Below are 21408 nucleotides of genomic sequence, written 5' to 3' on the forward strand. Positions count from 1 at the left end.
CTCCTCCTGGAGGCGGCTTCTGAGGGCCTCACATAAGCAAGTTTACTTTCACCCTGAACTCAAAGCCCTTCTATCCCCTGTCGTTACCTCTCTAGCACAGCAGTTAGGCTGTTTATGACATCCCTGCACTGCTCTAATGTTTAAGGTTGCTCATCTCCCGAGAGACGCATCGTACACTCTGAAGTTCATGAGCAGAATCTGTATCTGGCCTCACCATCATCAGCTCGCCTGCAGTTTACAGGAAGAATGTAATCTGGCCCTGAACACCACCACCCAAAAACCTACAACTCAGAACCCTGGGGCTTGAGTTCCTGGCTAGCCTGAGCTACACTGCAGAGTCACCTAGTAAATAAAGAAAACAAACCCAAATGAACTACAGAAAGCAGAAGTTACGGGAAGCAGCTTAACTTTCCTAGAGGGATACAGTCTTATAGGAATTACTTAAACGTTTTGTTTTCTGCATCATATATATATACATATACATATATATGGTCAATAGATAACGCATATAATCTTATATATTCAATATATATCTATTCTGTAGATATATAAATATATACTGAAATACATAGATATATTCATTCATTAAATAATGTATATTATCTAGCAAATACATAACAGCCATAATGAGCCATAGGGACATCTTTTATCCACCTAAACAATATCTAGTTTCCCCCTCCCTGGGGTTCATTCTCCTGCTTCACCCTGGCCAAAAAGCACGGGGAACTCTTTTTGTTTGAACTGAAGAACAGACAAGGCTCATGGTGATTCCAGTCCAACAGGGAGGGACCCCTTTCCTCCTCAGCCTAAGCAGGAAACACTAAAGTTCTGGGAATAAGATGTGTGTCACACATTGGAAATGTTTGCATCTGCTGACAGCATTGAACCTACCTCAGTGTGAAACATGGGGAGGCCACATGGCTACAATCTAACACAGAGCAACACTGGTGAGCTGAAGCAACGTCTCACATGGTCTCACTCTCAGCTTTCTAACATGGGGCTTGAAGCTGGCTGAAGTGCTTGGTTGTGTCAGGACATCTGAAGGAGGGTTCCTGTAGTCCCTCACCTGGGGGAGGTGTGCAAAGGGACACATGGCACCGGGTTCCGGGAACATAGCTACCTTTCTGGTGCTCACGCTGTTTATGAGAAGTCTCAGCTGCTTTGAATACTTAAAAGCAACACCAACGGGTATGAGTAAATGCTAATGTAACCCAGAAAAGAATTATTTTTAATAATGATGACATCACTTACTTTGATTCAGACTGAACACTTCTGCTTGTCTGTTTTTCCCCACTCTCTACAAAGTCCTCAACTCTTTTATACAAACTAATAAGGCTCAAGTTCAACTAAGCCTCTATCATATGCCAAAGAAATACAGGAAGCCAACTAGGAATCACGTAAACCAGAAAAATAATATCGACATGATCAAAATCTCCAGTAGCCAAAGAAAAGTAAAAGCCCATTTTGGAAGCTTAGCTGGCCCACACAGGGCCTTTCTGCTTCTGAGTGTTTCCTTGTCAAAGTCTACATTAGAAAGAACAGTTAAAATCTATGGGCTTGACCGAGCCTCTCCCTAAATTCCTTTATCAGCAATCAGACATTCATAGCATTCCTCCCAACAGGTAAGGCAACAACTGGGACACTCCAATTCGTAGCCAGAAGCCACTCTCTCCAGGCCTAATTAACAAAAACAAAACCCCTCCAAAGATGCAAATCTACCTCTCCTCCCCTTTACCGAAAGCAGACCTGGCTCCGTGGCTCAGAAATAATCAACCCAATCACTGATTATGAGATTAAAATAACCATGAGCCCGTAAGTACTAATCAAGGTACCGGTAAACTTGGTACTACTTCCCAAAGGGTAATTCATGCCTGTAATCCCATACGTAGTAAACAGGTAGAAGCATGAGTCTGAGGCTAGCCTGGGATATATAATGAATTCCAGGATAGCCCAGGCTACAGAAAGAAAAGAAAAGGAAGGAAGGAAGGAAGCTATCTGAGGCAAAATTTTAATATCTGCACATCATATATCATATATATGAATCTAAGGAAACCCAGGAGCCTAATGATAAAGACGCTTTCTGGTAATCCGAACAGGACCAGTGGTTAAGATACTTGATGTTTAACATCTAGTGATGTAAGCACTTTTCATCACTTACACCATTTGCAACGATGAGCTGACAGCCACATGATAGCCATATGTATGAGTTCATACTAAGCAGTACCATCCTAGTGGGTAGCTATTGATCAAATAAAAGCAATCAGTTTTAGGTCCTCACTACAGATATTTGAGGGAAAAAAAAAATCTCAGCCAGCTTTAAAATGTTCTTTAAAATGACCAGAGGCTGGAGAGATAGCTCGGTAGTCAACAACATTGGCTGCTCTTGCAGAAGACTGGGATTCGGTTCCCAGCACCCACACAGTGGCTCACAGCCATTCCCTAACTCAGCATCAGGGAATCTGAGTCCTTTACGGGCATACACATGTGTAGGCAAAACACTTAGACAACAATTTTTTTAATCTAAAATAATAACATTTTTAATAAACTATAAAAAAATCTATTCACTTGTCAAATATATGGCTGATTATAAAAATTGCTTCTTCCAACCAAAACAGAATGACTCTTGTCCGGATGTCAAAGACCATGTCTCATTTCATGAATAACAACAAAAGCACATATCAGGAAACTAACCGATCTCGTGAAACGTGACTCCTATCCATTAAGAATCTTTATTTACTAAATTAAGTTGTAATAAAGGTAGAAATATTTAACTTCACCTACAATAATGTCCACTCAAACCAAGGGGGGAAAAATCATTTTGATGGAGTATTTCATTTCACTCCCTACAAAGCCCAACATACAGCCAGACGTAATAGTGTAGTCCTATGTGACATTCTGTTGCTACAGCAACGAAGCTGCTACCTGTGGCCATGATTTGCTAAAAAATCCTCCAACCATATTTTATACTGTGCATTCATAAAACCTAGAGAATGGCTCTACGCTCTTGCTCTCTTACCTACGATCTGCTCATACACAAATTTACTATATATACTTGTACACACACACACACACACACACACACACACACACAAAATTCTCTCAACAACATCAAAAGGGTGAGACCATACCAAATTTTCCTTTTAATGAACATTTGATACCTGGTTCTTAAAATATCCTACCAGACAATAGAGACTATAAGAGAAGGTCTTAAAACAAGATTTATTATGTCAGATCCAGTCTTATTTCAAGAGAAGATAAGGTCCTGAGGCTGAATCTATCTGCCCAGGTAGGTGTGGCTTCTTTGAGCTGATTTGGAAAATAAGCTAAGAATAAAGACCTGTGGTCAGTCATCACCACCTGTATTCACCCAACTGCCTCTCTTACAAGCTACTCACCCTCACTGGGGGGCTCCAGGCTTGCACCCGAGGTTGCTGTCCACACTGGGGGCTCTGCAGATCTTTTGAGCCACAATTAACCACAGTGCTGCCCTGCGCCCTTAATACATTTGTGCAGGTGGTCGAGCCGCCCCCACCAGGGCCGGGTTTCCAAGGCCTCTGCTTGATGCCATCCAGAAGTCTGACCAGTAGGATGTTACTGGGGAGCTCGTCAACCCCAGAGCCAACAAGAGTCCGGCATTCGGGACATCTGAGTTCATTCCGGGAACCCACAATCCCCAGCAAACATCGTTTGCAAAACGTGTGCTGGCAGGGTAAGACCTTTGCGGAAGCATCCAAGCGTTCTAGACACACAGGGCACTCCAGAAGGTCCAACAAGGCAGACTCATCCATCTTGAGCTACTTTAGTGAGAAAACGGCCTCAGAACGTTCATAGTCGTGCGCAGCCCTTAAAGTGATTCATGTAACATCCATTTCAGACTTTGCTCTGGAGTTATGGGGAGAGAAGGGAGGAAAGAGAAAAATGACTGTTGTTATCTGGGGGAAAAGTTCACAGTGGAGCCAAGAACCAAAAAGTACACAAAAGTGCTTCCTCTGCATAGTCCAGCTTGGCGTTGGAATGTGTTTTCTGAGCTCCAAAGTCAACAATTAAAAACAAAACAGGCTTCTTAAATGATTCCCATTAATCCCTGAAGATATCTAGAACCTCACTGGGCAGAAAGAACTAGCAAGCAATAAACAGGATTTATGAAAAAGCAATAAAGGACTGATATTGGCTGCCTAATGAAGTCTTCAACTTATTGGAGAACCTAAGCAAAATCGACTGAAAGTTTCCTCTGTGTAAAATAATACTTTTAAATCCAACGACCTTCCCAAATTTGAAACTACCGTTATCATTTAGGAAGCCTTGCCTTGGGTGATACAAATGTTTCTTCCCCGTCTGAGAACAGAACAGCTTAATCTTATCCAACGCCTTCCCCAATTTAAAAAAAACAAAAACAAAAACAAAAACAAAAAAAACAAAAAAACAAAAAAACAGAGCTGATGGTTGGCAATTCTAAAAGATATAACCAAGACCTGCTTGAAAATAGCTAAAAATTATCACCCTTTCCGGCATGGTTGACAAACTCTGAAACAGATTTCTGAACGGCTTGTCCTAATCCCATTCAGAAAAAAATCTAGCAAAATGGTCACCAAGAATTCGACGATGGAATGCTAGGCTGAAAACTCTGGGTACAATCCGGGGGGTTAAAAGCGGGCCCCTTCAGGAGGTGGGAGAAAGAGTATTTGAAGCCAGTTGGTGCGTCGCTGTCCCCCATCACCACCATCACCCCAATCAATGTTTAAATGTGGATGCCTAGGAGGAGAAGAGGGTGAAAGGATTTGGAGGCTACATTAACAGCTGTTCCTAGCTAGTCAGTTCTGGGGAGAGCCAGGATGCGCCCCTCTTCCCACGGTGGGGCACAGGTAGTCCCCAACCCCGTAGCATGGCGCTTGCCAGAGACACACCCCAGAACCAGGTGTCGCCAGCCGGGGACAGAGCTGACCCTGGGAGCGGAGGCTGCGGCCGGGTAGCTCCGGAACTAGGGATCTCACCCAATTGCCTCCTCTCAACCTCCCTTTAGGTCAAATCCAGGACAAAAAATTGCCCAACACCGATCGTTGGAAGTTTTCAAGGACTTAAAGAAAAATAAAGATGCAGCCTTAAGTTGGCGAAAGTCAGCGCCGCGGAGTGCGGCGGGAAGCAGACTAGCGACCCCGCGGGGATGAGCTCAGCGACAGTCCCCGGAGACTGCCACCCCGGAGGCAGGGGGACCCGGTTGCGTCCGGGAAGAGCGCGGCCCCGAGACCCGGCAGCTTCGGAAGAGGCGAGAGAGGCCGCGGGGCTCGTTCCCAGCAGGTCCGGGAGACCCAAAGGGGAAGCGCAGGGACCAGCCCGCGCGCACAACCAGGATGCGGCGACCACCCGCCACCACTCCGCGCCCTGCGTCCCCCACTCGCCGCACGCCCTACCTCGCGCCTCCGCTGCTCGCCTTTGTTCGCGGCCCCGCAGCGCTGGCAGATGCAGCCCCGCCGAGCCCGCTGCCCGTGTGGCTCGGCCGCCGCGGTGGCACCCGGAGCCTCCTCACGGCCGCCCCCCTCGCGCGCGCTCGCACAGCACGCCACCGCCGCCGCCTCCCACCCGCCCAGCGAGGAGGGCGGGGGAACGCGACGCCGCGGGGAGGAGGAGGAGGAGGAGGCGGAGGCCGCGCGCAGTAGGCGCCCGGGGACTGGAGGGACGCACCACAGCGCCGCCCGCCGCTCGGGGACCCGCGCCGGAGCCCCACAGCGGGCGGCGGCCTCGGGGACGCACCAACGGGGAGGGAGGCTCCGGGACCCACGCCTTCACCGGGAGGACGCGCGCCCGGAGCGAATGGAGCTCCCCGGGAGGAGGGCGGTGGGAGTGGCGCCGAGGGACCAGGAAGAGGCTGGGACAAGGGCGCCCTGCCGGCCTCCGGCTCCGCCTGGCCGGTGCCTGGAGACTGACTCTTCACGGTGGCCAGGGATGGGAGTGGCCCTGCCGGGAACCGATCGCGCTTTGCTGGGCGTGCACACTCCCTGGGTGATTGCAGAGAAAGAGAAGTGGGACCCCGTAGTTCTGGGATCGGGGATACTGACCACCTATGGATCTCGGGGCCCGCCTACTCCACCCAACAATCCACCCCACATCTGCAGCAGCCAAGGGGTGCAAATCCAAGCAAGTTTGGAGAATTTCAAAATGAGAAAGAAAAAAAAATTAGAAAAATTAACGCCCGTCTTGGGGAGACTCTTCCTACCTGTCTAAAATGGGGTGTATTCAAAGTCTGACCCAGGTGGGCCGGCGCCTTGAAGCTGGCTAGGAGGTACCTCTTTTATCTGCGCCTTGGAGGCAGCCATCATCAACATCTCTGTAATCTTTTTCTGTTGCCCGGGGCACACACCTGTGTACTCTGAAGTGCGGGCTTGCAAAAACGGGTGTCCAAGAGTGTGTGTGTGTGTGTGTGTGTGTGTGTGTGTGTGTGTGTGTGTGTGTAAGCTTGTTTGTCAAACTTTTTTCAGAGACGAGTTAAATGTTGTCAAAGAGTATGATTTCGTTTATACTTACTGTCAGTTTACCAAAAGTTACTTCGAGAGAGATTGCGTATGAAATTCCTGCCAGGCCACCAACCAAGCTGACAATTTGAAAAGGAATATCAGGTTATCAGTTCTTTTGTCTCCACTAGAGCCACTGCTATATCATTTGAGATAAATGAGGATCATTCAAGTTAAGAAAAAAAATTATAGCAAGTAACAATTATCAGTCACTTTAAGCCAGGCACCGTGCTAAAGACTTAAACATATTAATTCCATTCTCACAACAGCCCTTTATGTCATGCGTCCCAGCTTTGTTCTAAAGAGACTAATAGGCTGAGACTTATACTATATGAATACCAAAAATAATTGCCCACTTCCTTTCCTGCTAGAAGGGGAACAAGTATGTGTTCATATTTGCTGAAAAAGACAGGGAAAGATTGGATGAGAGAATGAGGAGAAAAAGAGATTATCTACAAACAGCACTCTGAAAGTGACTGGCTGCCGAAACTGGAAATGGAGGTTAGGTACAGTGGAAAATCAGAGTCAGAAAACAGACCTATTTGGGGGGTTATTAAGACTGAAGATCAACCTAGGTAACTTCCCTACATCACAGTGGAAGACTCAAGTCCAGCTCTCCGATTCCAAGTCCTGTTTCTTTCCTCTAAAAAAGGGAGAGGGTGGACTTAATCGCATAATTAATCTCGTGTTGTGTTGCTTACTCTTGCAAAGCAGTGACCAAAAGACAGACAGAAACAATGGGGGAGGGAGTGTTTCAGTTCGCAGTTTTGATGAAAACTTTGCCCTGTGTACTAGCACAAGATATCACTGTGGACAAGATATCATTGTGGAGGAGTGTTCACCTTAAGACAGACAGGAAGCTGAAAGAGAACCCAAGAAGGAAGGAACCAGGCCAAGTGATAGCCCCCAAGGATAAACTCCCACTGACAATGTCTTGGCCCCACCTTCCTTTGCACCTCCTCCCAATAACACCATCATATGAATCCTCGAAGAGATCCATACATTAATTGATCAGATCAAAGCCCCTGGAAATCAATCACCTTCCCAAAGTGCATGGACTAACAACCAAGTTTATTTCTTCTACTGCTTGGCTTTTTGTTTGTTGTTTACACAAAGTCTCATTGTGTAGCCCTGGCTGGCCTAGAGCTCATAGAGATCTGTTGGCCATGGTGTGGTACATGCCCTTAGTCTTAGTACACCCGAGGCTGAAGCGTCTGGGTCTCTGCGAGTTTGAGGCCAGCTTTGTTTACATAGTGAGTTCCAGGGCAGCCCAAACTACATAGAGAGACCCTGGAGAAAGGGGGGCAGGGGAGGGAGAAGGAAAGGGAGGGAGAGGAGGAGAAGGGGGAGAGGGAGAGAAGGAAGAAGAGGAAGAGGAGGAGATGAAAGTGAAGATTACTCACTTGTCCCTGCCTCTCTGCCTTCTAAGTGCTGATTTAAATGAGTGTACCACCAGTCCCAGGCACCACCACATGTTTGCCTTTAGAGAAAACAACACAAAAAGCCATAGGTAGAATGGCACAGCTCATGAAGGCTAGACAAGAAAATCAGTAGTCAAACCCATTTCAGAGAACTAAAGACAATGTTTCCCAAAACTGCCATGATCAAAAAATGCACCACATACCTTCTGTGAGTATTATGAGACGTGGCTGTGTTCCTTGGCCGCTCTGGCGGGTTTTAACTATGACGTTTGGAACAGAATTGACATTGGTAAGAAGATGTGCAAGTTCTTTGTAATCCGCACTGAGCTATCGTTATCATTAACAGCTGAACCTTTCTTCCCAGGTTTTAAAATGTTAGTGACTGAATGTCCTGTGGAGAGAATTCAGAGGAGAACAGACGTGAGGAAGAAAAGCCCCGCTCATCCTGTTTCTGGGAATGGGGCATGAAGGAAAGAATGTCTGTTATGCTTACGACCTGTGAGACTTTGAGCAGACACATGAAAAATATAAACACACTCCGACATAATAATGACAGCTTCTTATCCTCCAAAGACTTCAAAGTCTTTTCATATATATTATCTCATTTATCTTCTTAGCATCCCTGCAAAGCAGCAAGACATATAATTACCCCCAAGTTTCTTATGGGAAATGGGAAGGGGAGAACTGGAGAATCTGTTGCTTGTAGTGCTAACAGGAACCAGCCCTGTAAAATCCCAGACGCAAGTCCTCAGATAAGCCTTAGTGTGGTGCCTCCATGTTCTCACACGCACATACGTGTGTCTAACCATTTTTTGTTTTTTTGGAGAAACTGTTTTTCCTCTCTTTGTCACAATACTGGTAAGGGGGAGCAGTGTTTATCCAGACTAGAAACCTACAGGCCGTCCTTGATTTCTTCCCTTCCCTTTCCCCTCTTTCCTCAAGCAAGTCGACTACTGTTACCACAAACATATTTTCATGTTATCTACTGTGCTTTGCCTTCTTCCGTGATTTGGATGTGGCAGTTTCCTCCAAAATACATGTTAAGGTTTGGTCCTCCACAGAATAGCACCGAAGGTCCTTAAACAAATGTTTGGGTCATGATCGAATTAATGATACTCCAATGGGACTGAGACAATTCTTGAAGTAATGAATGACTTTGTCAGTGCTGCAGTGGTTGTTGTAAATCAGCCATACCCGGTGCCTTGTACCTTTGTGTGTACGTCTACTTTGCACCCATGTTCAGATGCAGCGCTAGCCTTACCAGAAACCATGAAGGTCTCTGTGCCTTATTTTTAAGCTCCAGAAACATGCGTCCAAATGCATCTGCCCTTTATAAATCATACAGAGCTGGATACAGTGGGTAAAGTCCTCACTGTAATCATGAAGACGTGAGTTCAACTCCCAGAACCCAGGTTTATCTTAGTTGGGTTTTTTTGTTTGTTTTTGGTTTTGTTTATTTGTTTTTTGAGACAGAGTTTCTCTGTGTAACAGCCCTGGTTGACCTGCAATTCACTTTATAAAAGAGGCTGGTCTGGAACTCACAGAGATTAGCCTGTCTCTGCCCTCTGAGTGGGATTAAAGTCATGCACCACCACTGTCCCGGACCCACATTTAGATAGATAGATAGATAGATAGATAGATAGATAGATAGATAGATAGATAGATAGATGGATGGATGGATGGATGGATGGATGGATGGATGGATGGATAGATGCATACATACATACATAGTAGATAAATGGGTGAGTGGATGGATGGATAATGATAGATAGATAGATAGATAGATAGATAGATAGATAGATAGATAGAAAGAAACAATGTATGCTACTAACCCCAACACAAGGAAGAAGAAGAGGATAGGTAGATTCCTAGAGCTTGGTGGCCAGCCAACCTGCTCGGTCAGCTAGAGACCAGAGAGACTTCATGTCAAAAGAGGTGGACAGTGTTGAAGAACAACACTGTTCGTTGTCTTCTGACCTTCACACACCTACACATGTGCACATGTGCCTGCACACTCACACAATAACCCGTGCATGTGCTAGTAAGACAAGCAAAACCAAATCATCTAGTCTCCAATGTTCTCCTAGAACAACGGAGACTAAGCCCCCATTGCACCTTTATTTAAGTCACTGCCACCTTTGTCTCTGACCCTTCTAGCCAGCCTCCCTTTTTCTATTCTTGTCGCCATGGCTCGCCCTGGATGTACCGATAACTCAGAGCAAGCTACAAAAGATGGATAGCGTGATGTCACTCCCTAGCTCAGACTCATTTATTTCTCCCATCACAAGTAGAATGAAAACTGAATGTTTTCCAGTCACTTGGACCTTATGCCGTCTTATCCCACCCCAGCACTCCATTTCTCTTCTTTCTAGGACATCTGCTAAGTTTCCTATTCTCTGTTTGTTGCCTGCCTTTGTCTGAATATGAAAGCTTCCCCAAAAAAAAAAAAAAAAAAAAAAGAAAGCTTCCCCAAAGCAGATGGGATCTCTCCTCTGCTGTTACACCTTTAACAGACAACACATAAGGGCTAGCAGTAATTCTCAAGTAAGGAGTTAATCCACAATGGTTATATTTATCGCTATCCTGAGGCTATACATGCATATGTATGTGTGGACACATATGTTTATATGAATATATGTGTCGTTTTTCACTGCACTGTAGACAGGAAATCAGACAGGCAGCATCCCAAGTTTCATTAGGCATCTTCGTTATAATCTTCCCATCAATAAACCAATGACTCTTGCTCTTATATTTCATAGTGAAACCAAAGGAACAGCTTAATAAACACCAAGTTTTGAACACAGTCTATATAAACTTAACGTCAGTGTATCTTCATCCTAGGTCTTAGTTAACAGTGTCGTCGTATCAGCTCCTCAAACAAGTAAGAGAATGGGGTTGGCTTCTATTTTTCTTTCTCTGGTCCCTCTTCCTCACCCTCCCATCAGAAGGGCTCCCCAATCTCACCAACCTCCCAGTCCACTCCTGCTCATCCTCTTAGACGATAACCACTGGACAACACCACCATCTCCAGGTACTTGATTCTTTAAACACAGATTTTATTTTCATTTCATGTATACCCAAGAGTTTGCCTGCATGTGTGTATGCATGCCATGTTGTAGGAAGTGCTCATACAGGCCAGAAGAGGGCATCAGATCCTCTGAAACCAGAGCCACACACTGTTTTAAGCCACCACGAGGGGCTGGAAAAGAGAACCCAGGTCCTCTAACAAGAGCAGCAAGTGCTCTTAACAGCAGGACCACCTCTCCAGCTCCCAGAATGTTTGATTAATGGAAGTTAAATCTTGTACCGCCTGTTGGCTAGGCAACTTCGAGTAAGTTTCTAAGTCTTCTGTACCTCTATTTCCTCTGCAAGATGGACACAATACAGTACTACCTCAAGGGATTATGACAACTGTAGATAATTTTTATTAATGTTTAGAATTATGTCCTACATATATGTTTAGTAAGTGTTGTGGTTTGAATACGAATGGCTCCTGTAGGTTCATAGATTTGAATGCTTGGTACCAGGGAGTGACACTGTTAGGAGGTGTAGCCCTTGTTGGAGTAGGTATGGCTTTGTTGGAGGAACTGTGTCACTACAGGTGGGCTCTGAGGTTTCAAATGCTCAAGCCAGGCCCAGTGTCCCTCTCTTCCTGCTGCCTGTGTATCTAGAAGCAGAGCTCTCAGCTACTTCTTCAGCACCACATCTGCCTGCACACTGTCATGCTTCCCATCATGACAACAATACACCAAGCCTCTGAATGTAAGAAAGCCCCAGTGAAACACTTTCTTTTATAAGAGTTGCCATAGCTCACAGCACTTCTTCACAGCAGTGGGACACTAAAACAATAAGTAATAGGCTTGGGAGGTTGTTTTCCTCTTTTGCTTTGTGTTTTTGAGATGAGAGGTTGCTCTATAGCTGGCCTTGAACTTGAGACCCTCCTGCCTCCCTCTCCCAAGTGCTAGGATTAGAGGGGTGCATCACACTACCCAGAAACAGCATTATTTGTTATTAAAACCTAGACTACACTGTAAGTCTAATCTCTGTTGACTACATGACTTTACAGATTGACTCTCTGAGTTTATATTATATCCACTTGAAACCCCAGCCCAGGACCTTTCTGGCACATAGTAGGGACTCAATAAAATGTTTGCTTCCTGAATTTTTTCTATATAGCTGACTATACCTTTTTTTTTTTTGTAAATTAGAGAGGTATTGGATGATATATAAACATTCTTTCCAGCATTGTGAGTTTATTTCCATTCACATTGAGTTGTGGGTCAGGAGAGTCCCTTTTGTGTGAAGTCAAGTGGCTAGGAAGTGTCATGGTTGTCAGGAAACATGGCTTTTAGAGTCAGGCAAGCCCAGGGAGGCTATTTTGGTCTGCAGAAGTGGGAAGGTGGTGCCGACTTCACTGTCTGGTGAAAAATCTGAGCAGATGGAGTATTTATAAGCACCATTTCCCAAGGATTTCAGTTCAGTCAGAAAGGAAGCTGGCTGGGGGGGTGGGGGGGCTGCTCAGGAAAAGTCAGATGAGAAAGTGGGAGGCAGCCGAAGCACTTCCTCTGCCAGCCAGCCTTTCTGAAGCGGTCGAACATTTGGGGAGCTGGGCTTGACACAGAGTACCTGGGGAGAGATGGAGTTCTCAGAACTGACTAGTTCCAACCTAGCCAGTCGTCAGGGAACACTCCTAGGGTTCAGCTCAATCAGGAATCACTTGCAGATGTCATTAAACGTTCAGATGCTCCGGCTTTATCGTTGGAGTAGGTCCAGCCTGGATTTAAGAATCAGGTGATTTGTAACATAGGTGATGCTGGGAAGCAACTGGAGAAACTCGAGCCCACAGTCTCCCAGAAGCATCAACAGAGAAGTAACGTAAGCGCAGACCCACAGAGCTACACCATAACGGGACTATAGCTCTTGGGCTTTGATGAGAAAGGGGTGGGACCTTGGAGCCAGGGCTGGTCTGCCAAGGAAAATAAGAGTAATTGAGTGTTGTTACTTCCTTTGAATCCAGTCTGCAGCTGTGCTCTGCCCAGCCTCCGGCTTATCTTGTCTTAGTAAGTAAATGTTGAGCACATGTTTGAAAGAATCTTTTCAAAGGAAGCTGGAATATTAGCCTGCCCAGAGAAACACACACTGCTGGACACAAACTCACACCAGGGCCCTAAAAGTGGGTGGCAGTCACATGCATCAAGCCTCAGAAAATAATTTTACTTAGTACTATTAAATTATAATGAGACCATGTCCCTAATATATGTTCAGTCTCTAGTTCGCCCCAAAATAAAATTAACCTATTTGAGATAAAAATAATATGATTCCTTCATTTCTATTAAAAATACTTTATCTTGTCAAATTCCATTAATGGTTTAAAAGTTTAAGCCTTGGAGGAGGCTTTTTGATTCCAAGAAAATGTCACCTAATCCAAGCTATTGGAGAGAAAGCAGATAAATGTCCATCACTTTATCATCTTTGGGAAATGAAATTTCATAATCTTTCCCGGTAAACTATCTTTTTGTATTAAAACCTTATTTATCAACCTTTTTTTCCTTCTGATAAAATTTAAAGATAAATGTAGACCTTTCTAAAGCCAGTAAGTGGGTAATTTTTAAATGCACACATATGAAAAAGGGCAGGATTACACTAGAGATCCAAAGAGTATGAAACAGGGCATCTCCCTTCCTTCCTCCCTCCCTCCCTCTCTCCCCTTTCCTTCTTCCTTCCTTCCTTCCTTCCTTCCTTCCTTCCTGAAAGTATCTTTGTTTGCTTGTTTAAATTAGGTGGGAGAGGGTGTGTGCATGTGTGTGCATGTGTGCACATGTGTGTGCAGGTGCTTACTGTGGCATCCAATTCCCTGGAGCTGGAGTTGGTGGTACAGGAAGCTGGAAACTCCCTGGCATGGGTGCTACACCAAACTCAGGACTTCTGAAAGAGCAGTACATTCTCTTAACCACTCTTATTGAAACAGATGGAGTCTCACTATGTAGTCCCGGATGGCCTGAACACTGAACGCACATCCTGCATGAAAATACCCCTGCCTCTGCCTTCCAAGTGCTGAGGTTAGCGGTGTGTACCACCACGTCGTGGCTCCCTTTCTTTTTTGCCTGCCTGCCTTCCCTCCTTCCCTGCCTTCCTCCCTTCTCCCTTCCTTCCTTTCCCTTTCTTTTTAAAAGTTTTATTAGGGGAAGTTGAGGACTTTATCAGTGTACTCACCCTAAGTTTTGGGTACAATAAAACAGAAACCTATATTCTCCGCTGCCATGAGGGGTCTTTTCAGAATATTTTGTTTTGTTATAACTAATTCTTCACCTCATCTTTTTCTCCATCCTAAACAAACATGTGGGTATTCACATCCATAAAGACAGAAAGTCCCCACACTGATGACACTACACTTAAAGCATATTTTCCTGAAAACTGGCCTGAGTTCATTGTTATTTTCTTCAATCATTGAACTAAAATTTATTCTTTTTTTGTCCCTTGTTCCCCTCAAACAACCTATATTACATAATATTACATAAATTACATAAATTACATAAATTACAGCATTTATTTTATTCCTCAAACTTTCTGTTCTCATGAAGCAGTGGTTCTCAGCCTGTGGGTTGGGACCCCTCAGCATTCTGGATAGGAAAACACAGATACTTATATTACAGTCCATCACAGTAGCAAAATTACAATCATGGAGTAGTAGGAAAAATAACTTTATGGTTGGGGGGTCACCACAACATGAGGAACGGTATTAAAGGGTTGCCGCATTAGGAAGATTGAGAACCACTGTTCTAAGGGATTCTCCATGCTCTCTTTTGAGAATTTTGAGAATTTCCTAGAATTCCATATAATATATGAACCAGGCAAGCCTATGATGTTTAAGAGGGCACTGTGAAAATCATTTCTTAAAGCAATAAATATAATTTAGAAAATAAAATTTCCATCGTGTTTTTATGTTTCATGGATTAATCTAGTGGAATGTCTGGTAAGTTTACTAGAAAGCATTCCCTATGTGTATTATATGTAATAAAAATGCCGAGCACCTCATCAAGAATGTAGTGATGGTTATGGTCCTGCATGAAACTTAAGTAGGGCAGTGTAGAAAACAATGCTTGATGATTTCACCCAAAATTATCTCTTTCCATTGTGATTCGAATGAGTGGCTACAGAATTTTGTTTAAGTAAGAATTCAGGATGGTATCAGTCCAGTTGACATTGTTTCTTTGACAAGATTGTGTAAGACTAAAGACCAGGGTAATTTCCTTGTTTTCCAGGATGCCTTTATGCAAAAATGATGATTTGCATAATTCCTTTCAGTCTCAATTGAATTTCGAGAGCTATTTTTCAAGCAAACTTCCACACGTCTCCAGTGTGCACCATCTGTCTCATTTCTCTTTCTTCTTTTTATTTTTTTTTAATATTACAATTATCTTATAACGGGGCTGTCAGATCTCCTCCCCTCCCCAAAGGATTCCTTCTTTTAACTGCGTATATTGTAGAGTGCAGTTGTGTGGATGTGGTGCGGGCGAGGGAAAGATTGGATGTTCAAAGCAATCATGGCCAAGTTGACGTAGTGGAGAAAATGAGATCAGGTAAGAATTTTAAAATTGGATTCTTGACTCTGGGAAAATGAGAGAATGTTTAGTGAAAACATTGGGAGAAGGGAGGTCGTCATGACAAATAGCTAGGGTAAAGCTTCTGGGGCCCAACTATGAAACATCAGGAAGGTGGGGGTAGGGCTCAGGGAGGGCCTTGTTCAGCCTGCTCATAGCTATAAAGTCACTGCCACCAGCAAACAGTTGTTACTCTTAGTTACAAGGAGAGTCAAGTTTTATGTTTACATAGTAAGTATATACTTGGTAGGAGTCTCTAGGAAATCGTACGAATTGCCAAGGAAAAGTCCACAGTGAAATATTATTTAGAAAAAAAAAAAAACCCTTCCAGAAACACTAAAGATGTGTGTTTTGTTGTTAAATAGAAGAGATGCAATATATTTAATTTATGTGGCGCTCAGATTTTACAACCGATATATTTTATAGCAATTCATTAAAAATGTTACTTGCAATTCAATTAATTTTGTGGGACTCTGATTACTGAAATTTGGTAAGAAATTATAAAGCACAGTTAGAGTTTCATCTATCCAGAATCTCCAAAGAATGGGTCACTCTGGAAAGCCAATTTCTACTTGGGTAACACAAAAACAAGGGTAGAATGTGTCCCTCAGCTGAAACAGAAAACACTGGAGGGAAAAAATAGTGTTTACAGATTACCCTGGGCCATGATCACAAATGGCAGCTGTTGGATAACAGAACCGTGATGACTATGGGATCATGGTTTAAGTCTTAGATGAGGATTTTTACTTTTGTAACTTTAAGAAAACCATTTTCACTTCTGTAAACTTTAGTTCCATTGCATAGAAAGTGCAGATAGTGGTTTCTTACTGCTTAGGTTGCAGGGAAGCTTAAAAGAAACAGTATACCGGGCTGGAGAGCTGTCTCAGGGGTTAGGAGCACTGACTGCTCTTCCCAGAAGTTCTCAGTTCAAATCCCAGCAACCACATGGTGGCTCACAACCATCTGTAATGGGATCTGATGCCCTCTTCTGGTGTGTCTGAAGACAGCTACAGTGTACTCATAAATAATAAATAAATAAATCTTAAAAAAAAAGAAACAATATACCAATGTCTTCAGTGCGTTAGTAACCCCGCCATGACAGAACTCATACTTAATTAGTCGTAGTGTTAGTGCTGATTGATTATTTCTTCATGGGAATATTGCTCTCTTAGTAATACCTTATTTTCAATGTTCTTGTTTGTTTTAGTTTTGTTTTCGAGGCAAGAGCTCTCTGTATCCCTGGCTTACTTGGAACTCTCTGTGTAAACCAAGCTAGCCAACCTCATAGAGATTGACCTGTCCCGCCTCCCAACTGCTGGGATTAAAGGTGTGCATCATCACACCCAGGCCCAGAATTCTGTTTTCAAAGTATTTGTACTTCTTATATGTCTCTCTTCTTTTTCTCTGTCTTCTGTTTACCTTTTGCACAGGGACCAAAAGCTTCTAACAGTGTGAATTTACATGTGTATCTAGAAGAATGAGTCCATAAAGGCTCATCCTAGTACGCCATCCATATTCTCTCCTATGATTGTCCCTACATTGAACACCACCCATCTCCCAGGTACTACTGCCCAGGGTGAGAGGATGGGAGAAACTAGGAGGCTGGAAAGGAGCATTAACCAAAAAGGAAAATACATAAGAAAAAAAGGGGGAAAAAAAAAAGAGGCCTGGAGAGATGGCTCAGCGGTTAAGAGCACTGACTGCTCTTCCAGAGGTCCTGAGTTCAATTCCCAGCAACCACATGGTGGCTCACAACCATCTGTAATGGGATCCGATGCCCTCTTCTGGTGTCTGAAGACAGTAACAGTGAACTCACATACATAAAATAAATAAAATCTTTTTAAAAAAAAAAAGAAAGAAAAGAAAAGAAAACCTACTACCTTGCAAGCCAATTTAAATAGGTAAGTATTTTAAAAGGGTGCTAGAATGGGGCTGGTGAGATGCCTCAGAGGGTAAAGGTGCTTACCACCAAGCCCCATCACCTGAGTTCAATCCCTGGGACTCACATTGTGAAACAGAATTGACATGCACAAATGCAATACTCTGACCTGCGTATGTCAGCACATACACACAAGATGAATAAATAAAGCATAGTAATATTTTAAAGATTTATATATCTTATGTATATGAGTGAACTAATTGTCTTCATGCACACCAGAAGAGGGCATCAGATCCCATTACAGAGGGTTGTGAGCCACCATGTGGTTGCTGGGATTTGAACTCAGGACCTCTTGAAAGAGTAGCCAGTGCTCTTAACTGCTGAACCATCTCTCTAGCCCCAATATATAATGATTTAAAAGAAGAGTTAGAAGAGAGATGTCCAGTAATGCTGAAACCTAGAAACCATTGAACAAAAATCCCAGTGCCAGGCACGAGACACTTCTTTATAAATGGTTGGTCAGGGAAGCATCAGAGACCCACAAAACAGTATAAGCTCTTGCCCATTCTCCTGGCTGCCCATCAAAACTAGATAATAAGTCTACCCTGTTATTGAAGACATCATATACATAGTTGCAAGGTATAGAGACATCTATCTGGATCTGAGCTAGAAGCGTCCTACCTGCTGGCAGGCTTTCATGGTGCTCGGAGGTACTCTGCAGGCTGCTACGGCAGGGGTGGGGGAGGGGCACAATTCAACAGTCTTATCCAACTAGGAACTCTCTGCACTACAGTGTCAACCCACCTGGTATAACAGTGGAACAACTGTTATGGGAGCCACCATTGCTCTCCGATTAGCTGAGAGGTCCATAGAGCCTAGAAGAGAATGGATTGCTGCTGTTTAGCTAAACAACACAGACAAAGCAGCTTTTAAAATATTTATGTTTATACACAGAGAAAAATGCTACTCATCATTAAATTAAAACCTTCTCTTTGTGTTGAGTTTGCTCTATGGCTGTGGATGGTAATGCTAAATTCTATACCCAGAAGGTCTAGACATACGCGTGACTTCTCACATTTACAAGCTTTTGTTGTGCAAACCTGCTCTTTGATTTAAAACTGTTGGTTAAATAAAATTGGCCACAGCCAATTACTGGAGGGGTTAAGAGGTAGGTGGGCTAGGAGTGACCTCATTGGAGGAGGAGAAACCTGGAGGAAAGAGGGAGGAGGAGGAAGAAGGCACAGTGAGGGGAGAGGTACCATTAGCACATAGCCAGGAAAAAAGAACAAGTATCTGGGGTACACCGCTGGGGAGGTAGCCAGGCCTGCAGTTAGAAGATTAGATTAGGGGTGACCCCCAGTAATTGTCAAAGCCAAATAAAATAACCATAGTCTGAGTCTCATCTATTTGTAAGCTTAAATGTTTCAACTACACCTTTGCAACAACCTGGGGTAAAAGCAGAGACTCACAGTGTAGAACTAGAGTTTTAAAAAGGTTATTCATTGTCAGAGTCCGGATGTGCATGGCCGGACGTGCCTGAGGGAGAGCCAGAGATAGGACTTGCCAAACCAGCTATCAGCCCCAAGGACATTGACCATCTGTAGCCACCCCCTCCCCTTCCTTCACCCCCCTGAGTGAGATGAGCCACCCTACCTGCCTGCCGAGCTGCTAGAGAGCACGTACTCCTTGCTGATGTAATTTCGCGCCGAAAGTAACTGTGCACCATTTGAATTGACCAATCATGTGTACCTGCGAGAATGCCCCTAACCTCCCCTATATAAACCCCCGAGTTTGGAAGCTCAGGGTCGATTCCTCTGTCTCCTGTGTGGGATACGTATCGACCCGGGATCCCGCTAATAGGGATCTCGTTAATAAAAGCTACCTCTTGCTGTTACATCAAGGATGGCTACTCGTGATTCCTGGGGGCACCCCACCCCGCGATCGGAGCGAGAGACGCGGCTCCCCGTTTTGGGGTACGCTCTTTCAACGGCTACACACGGTACTGAGGAGAAGTAAAGGTTGAGCGATCTGTTACCCGCTCTGTGGCTCCAGGGCACATCCTGGAAGAGGGAGCTGAAGGTCAGAGTGGGATGATAAGGAGGAGAATTGTGAAATGCTATCTTCGGGGCAGGACACAAACATGATCTCATAGGAGATGCAGGTGTCCGTACAAGACTGTGCTTGTCAAGAGTCAATTGTGGATAAAAGGCAAGCTCCTGGAGCCCTACCCGTCCATGCTGAACTACTGGCTAATGAAGGGTTCTGAGGGAGGTGAGGTCGTTATCTTCAATCTTATATCTACTAAAGAGCTCATCAGGCTCCAGCAGATAGAACCAAAGCTAAGGTCACACGGTCAGCCCTGGTTTCACAGTCAGTGGGTTAGAAAACAAAACACAAAGACAGGAATAGGGAAAAGGAATTTGTGGGGAGGAAGTGTGGGAACAGACGGGGAACAGAGGGAGTAAAGAGAGGGTAAGTGTCGAGAGTTATCAAAACTTATTATATACATGCATGAGATTGCCACGTGGCAAACTCAATAAGCTAGTAACGATAAAACCGTAATAGACTAGAAAAGTAAGTAAATAAAACAACCTACTCCCACGTCAGACATGGTGGCACATACTAGGTCTGCAGGATCACCATTTCAAGACTCTTCCATAGTACATAGTATATCGGTCGATCTGGACTACCTTAGCAAGACCTGAGCTCACAAACATAAAACAACAAGCAAACCCTACTCTAATTCTTTATCCATCTGTAGCTGGCAATGCCATCTGTTGCTTAGCTCTTGCATTGAGAGCGTCCTTCTTTGTATACCAGCTCTCTCTATGGGAGCGTCCTTCCCTGAACACTGGTTCTCTCTATTTTGGCATCCAGATCTTCTCTGGTGCAGTTGATCTCCCTTCTTACAGATTTTGCTCCGAGCTTGTGAGTTACTTGTCCTGCTTCCAACTGCTGGTTTTCTCAGATTTCGTCTTCTCAGCTGGAGCTTGGCTGTGGGTCTATAGACAATACTTCCCACAGCTTTCACAGTAGTCTTCTTCCTTAATTAGTTTATCCAAATGGATAGTCTCAGTGATCAGTTACAAGTTGTGCCTGGAGTGAGAGAAATTAGCGAAAATGGTACCATGCCATCGAAAGGCTTTACCTTCTCTGTCTCTGTATAAACGCTTCCGTCCCGACAATGTAACAGCCGTGTGGATTCCTTTATACTTTTCTGTGCATTTAAGTAAGCATATATATGCACATATGTGTTTTTAACTAAAAAGGTTGTATTGTATCTATTTTCTGCATATTTTTCTTTCCCTTTGGAGATAAATACATATACAAACATTTACATATAGACCCATATACATATATGGAATGCTTTTTGGTCAGCCTGTATAGACTTACAGTAACGGTTACAAGGTTTCTATAGAATAGTTAGCATCCATCCATTATAGTTATCATTCAAATTTTGGGCTTTTGCTATTAAAAACAAGGATGAAACAAATATTCTTGTTTCCATTTCTTTATTTATCCTACAGGGTGGAATTTCTGGGTCAAGATAAATGTTTTTTGTTTGTTTGTTTTTTGTTTTTGTCACCACCCCACCCCCCACCCCGCACCCGGAGCTGAGGACTAAACCCAGGGCCTTGATCTAGCCTAGCAAGCGCTCTACCACTGAGCTAACCATGAATGGTCATTTTTAATGGATGCTGCCAAATTCATACCACAAAATCAAACAGCTTAGCCATATAGAATCAAAGTGTGAAAACAACCATTTAACATCCTCCAATCACCCTTGCTGGCTGTGAAGTGTTTATAATTTGGGTAGGAACTTTAAAGTGCATTATCTTGGCGACTATTAAGTACCCTTCTGGGTCTGTTTGTCATTGCAGTTTCCTATTTGAATTCGTTAACATTTAGCTTGAGCTTAACAAAGCGTTCCATGCATTACAATATTAACGCTCTAGCATTGCTAATGGGTAGGTAGTCTTTTCATTTCCCCTATAATTCCT

At 43.9% G+C, this 21408-nt stretch overlaps 1 protein-coding gene across 1 annotated transcript in view; it reads right to left on the bottom strand.

Annotated features, from left to right (window-relative positions):
* The window catches only part of Sh3rf1 (SH3 domain containing ring finger 1), a 165732-nt gene extending 160245 nt beyond the window's left edge, over positions 1–5487 (bottom strand). Inside the window, exons 1-2 of the mRNA NM_198764.2 lie at positions 5409–5487; positions 3396–3882 (exon numbers count right to left, since the gene is read on the bottom strand). Coding sequence (NP_942059.1) covers positions 3396–3788 — 393 coding nt within the window. The 5' untranslated portion in view covers positions 3789–3882; positions 5409–5487. The remainder of the gene's footprint in view (positions 1–3395; positions 3883–5408) is intronic.
* Between the last annotated feature and the right edge of the window lie 15921 nt (positions 5488–21408).

Source organism: Rattus norvegicus, chromosome 16 (assembly GCF_036323735.1).
Source record: "Rattus norvegicus strain BN/NHsdMcwi chromosome 16, GRCr8, whole genome shotgun sequence".
NCBI lineage: Eukaryota > Metazoa > Chordata > Mammalia > Rodentia > Muridae > Rattus > Rattus norvegicus.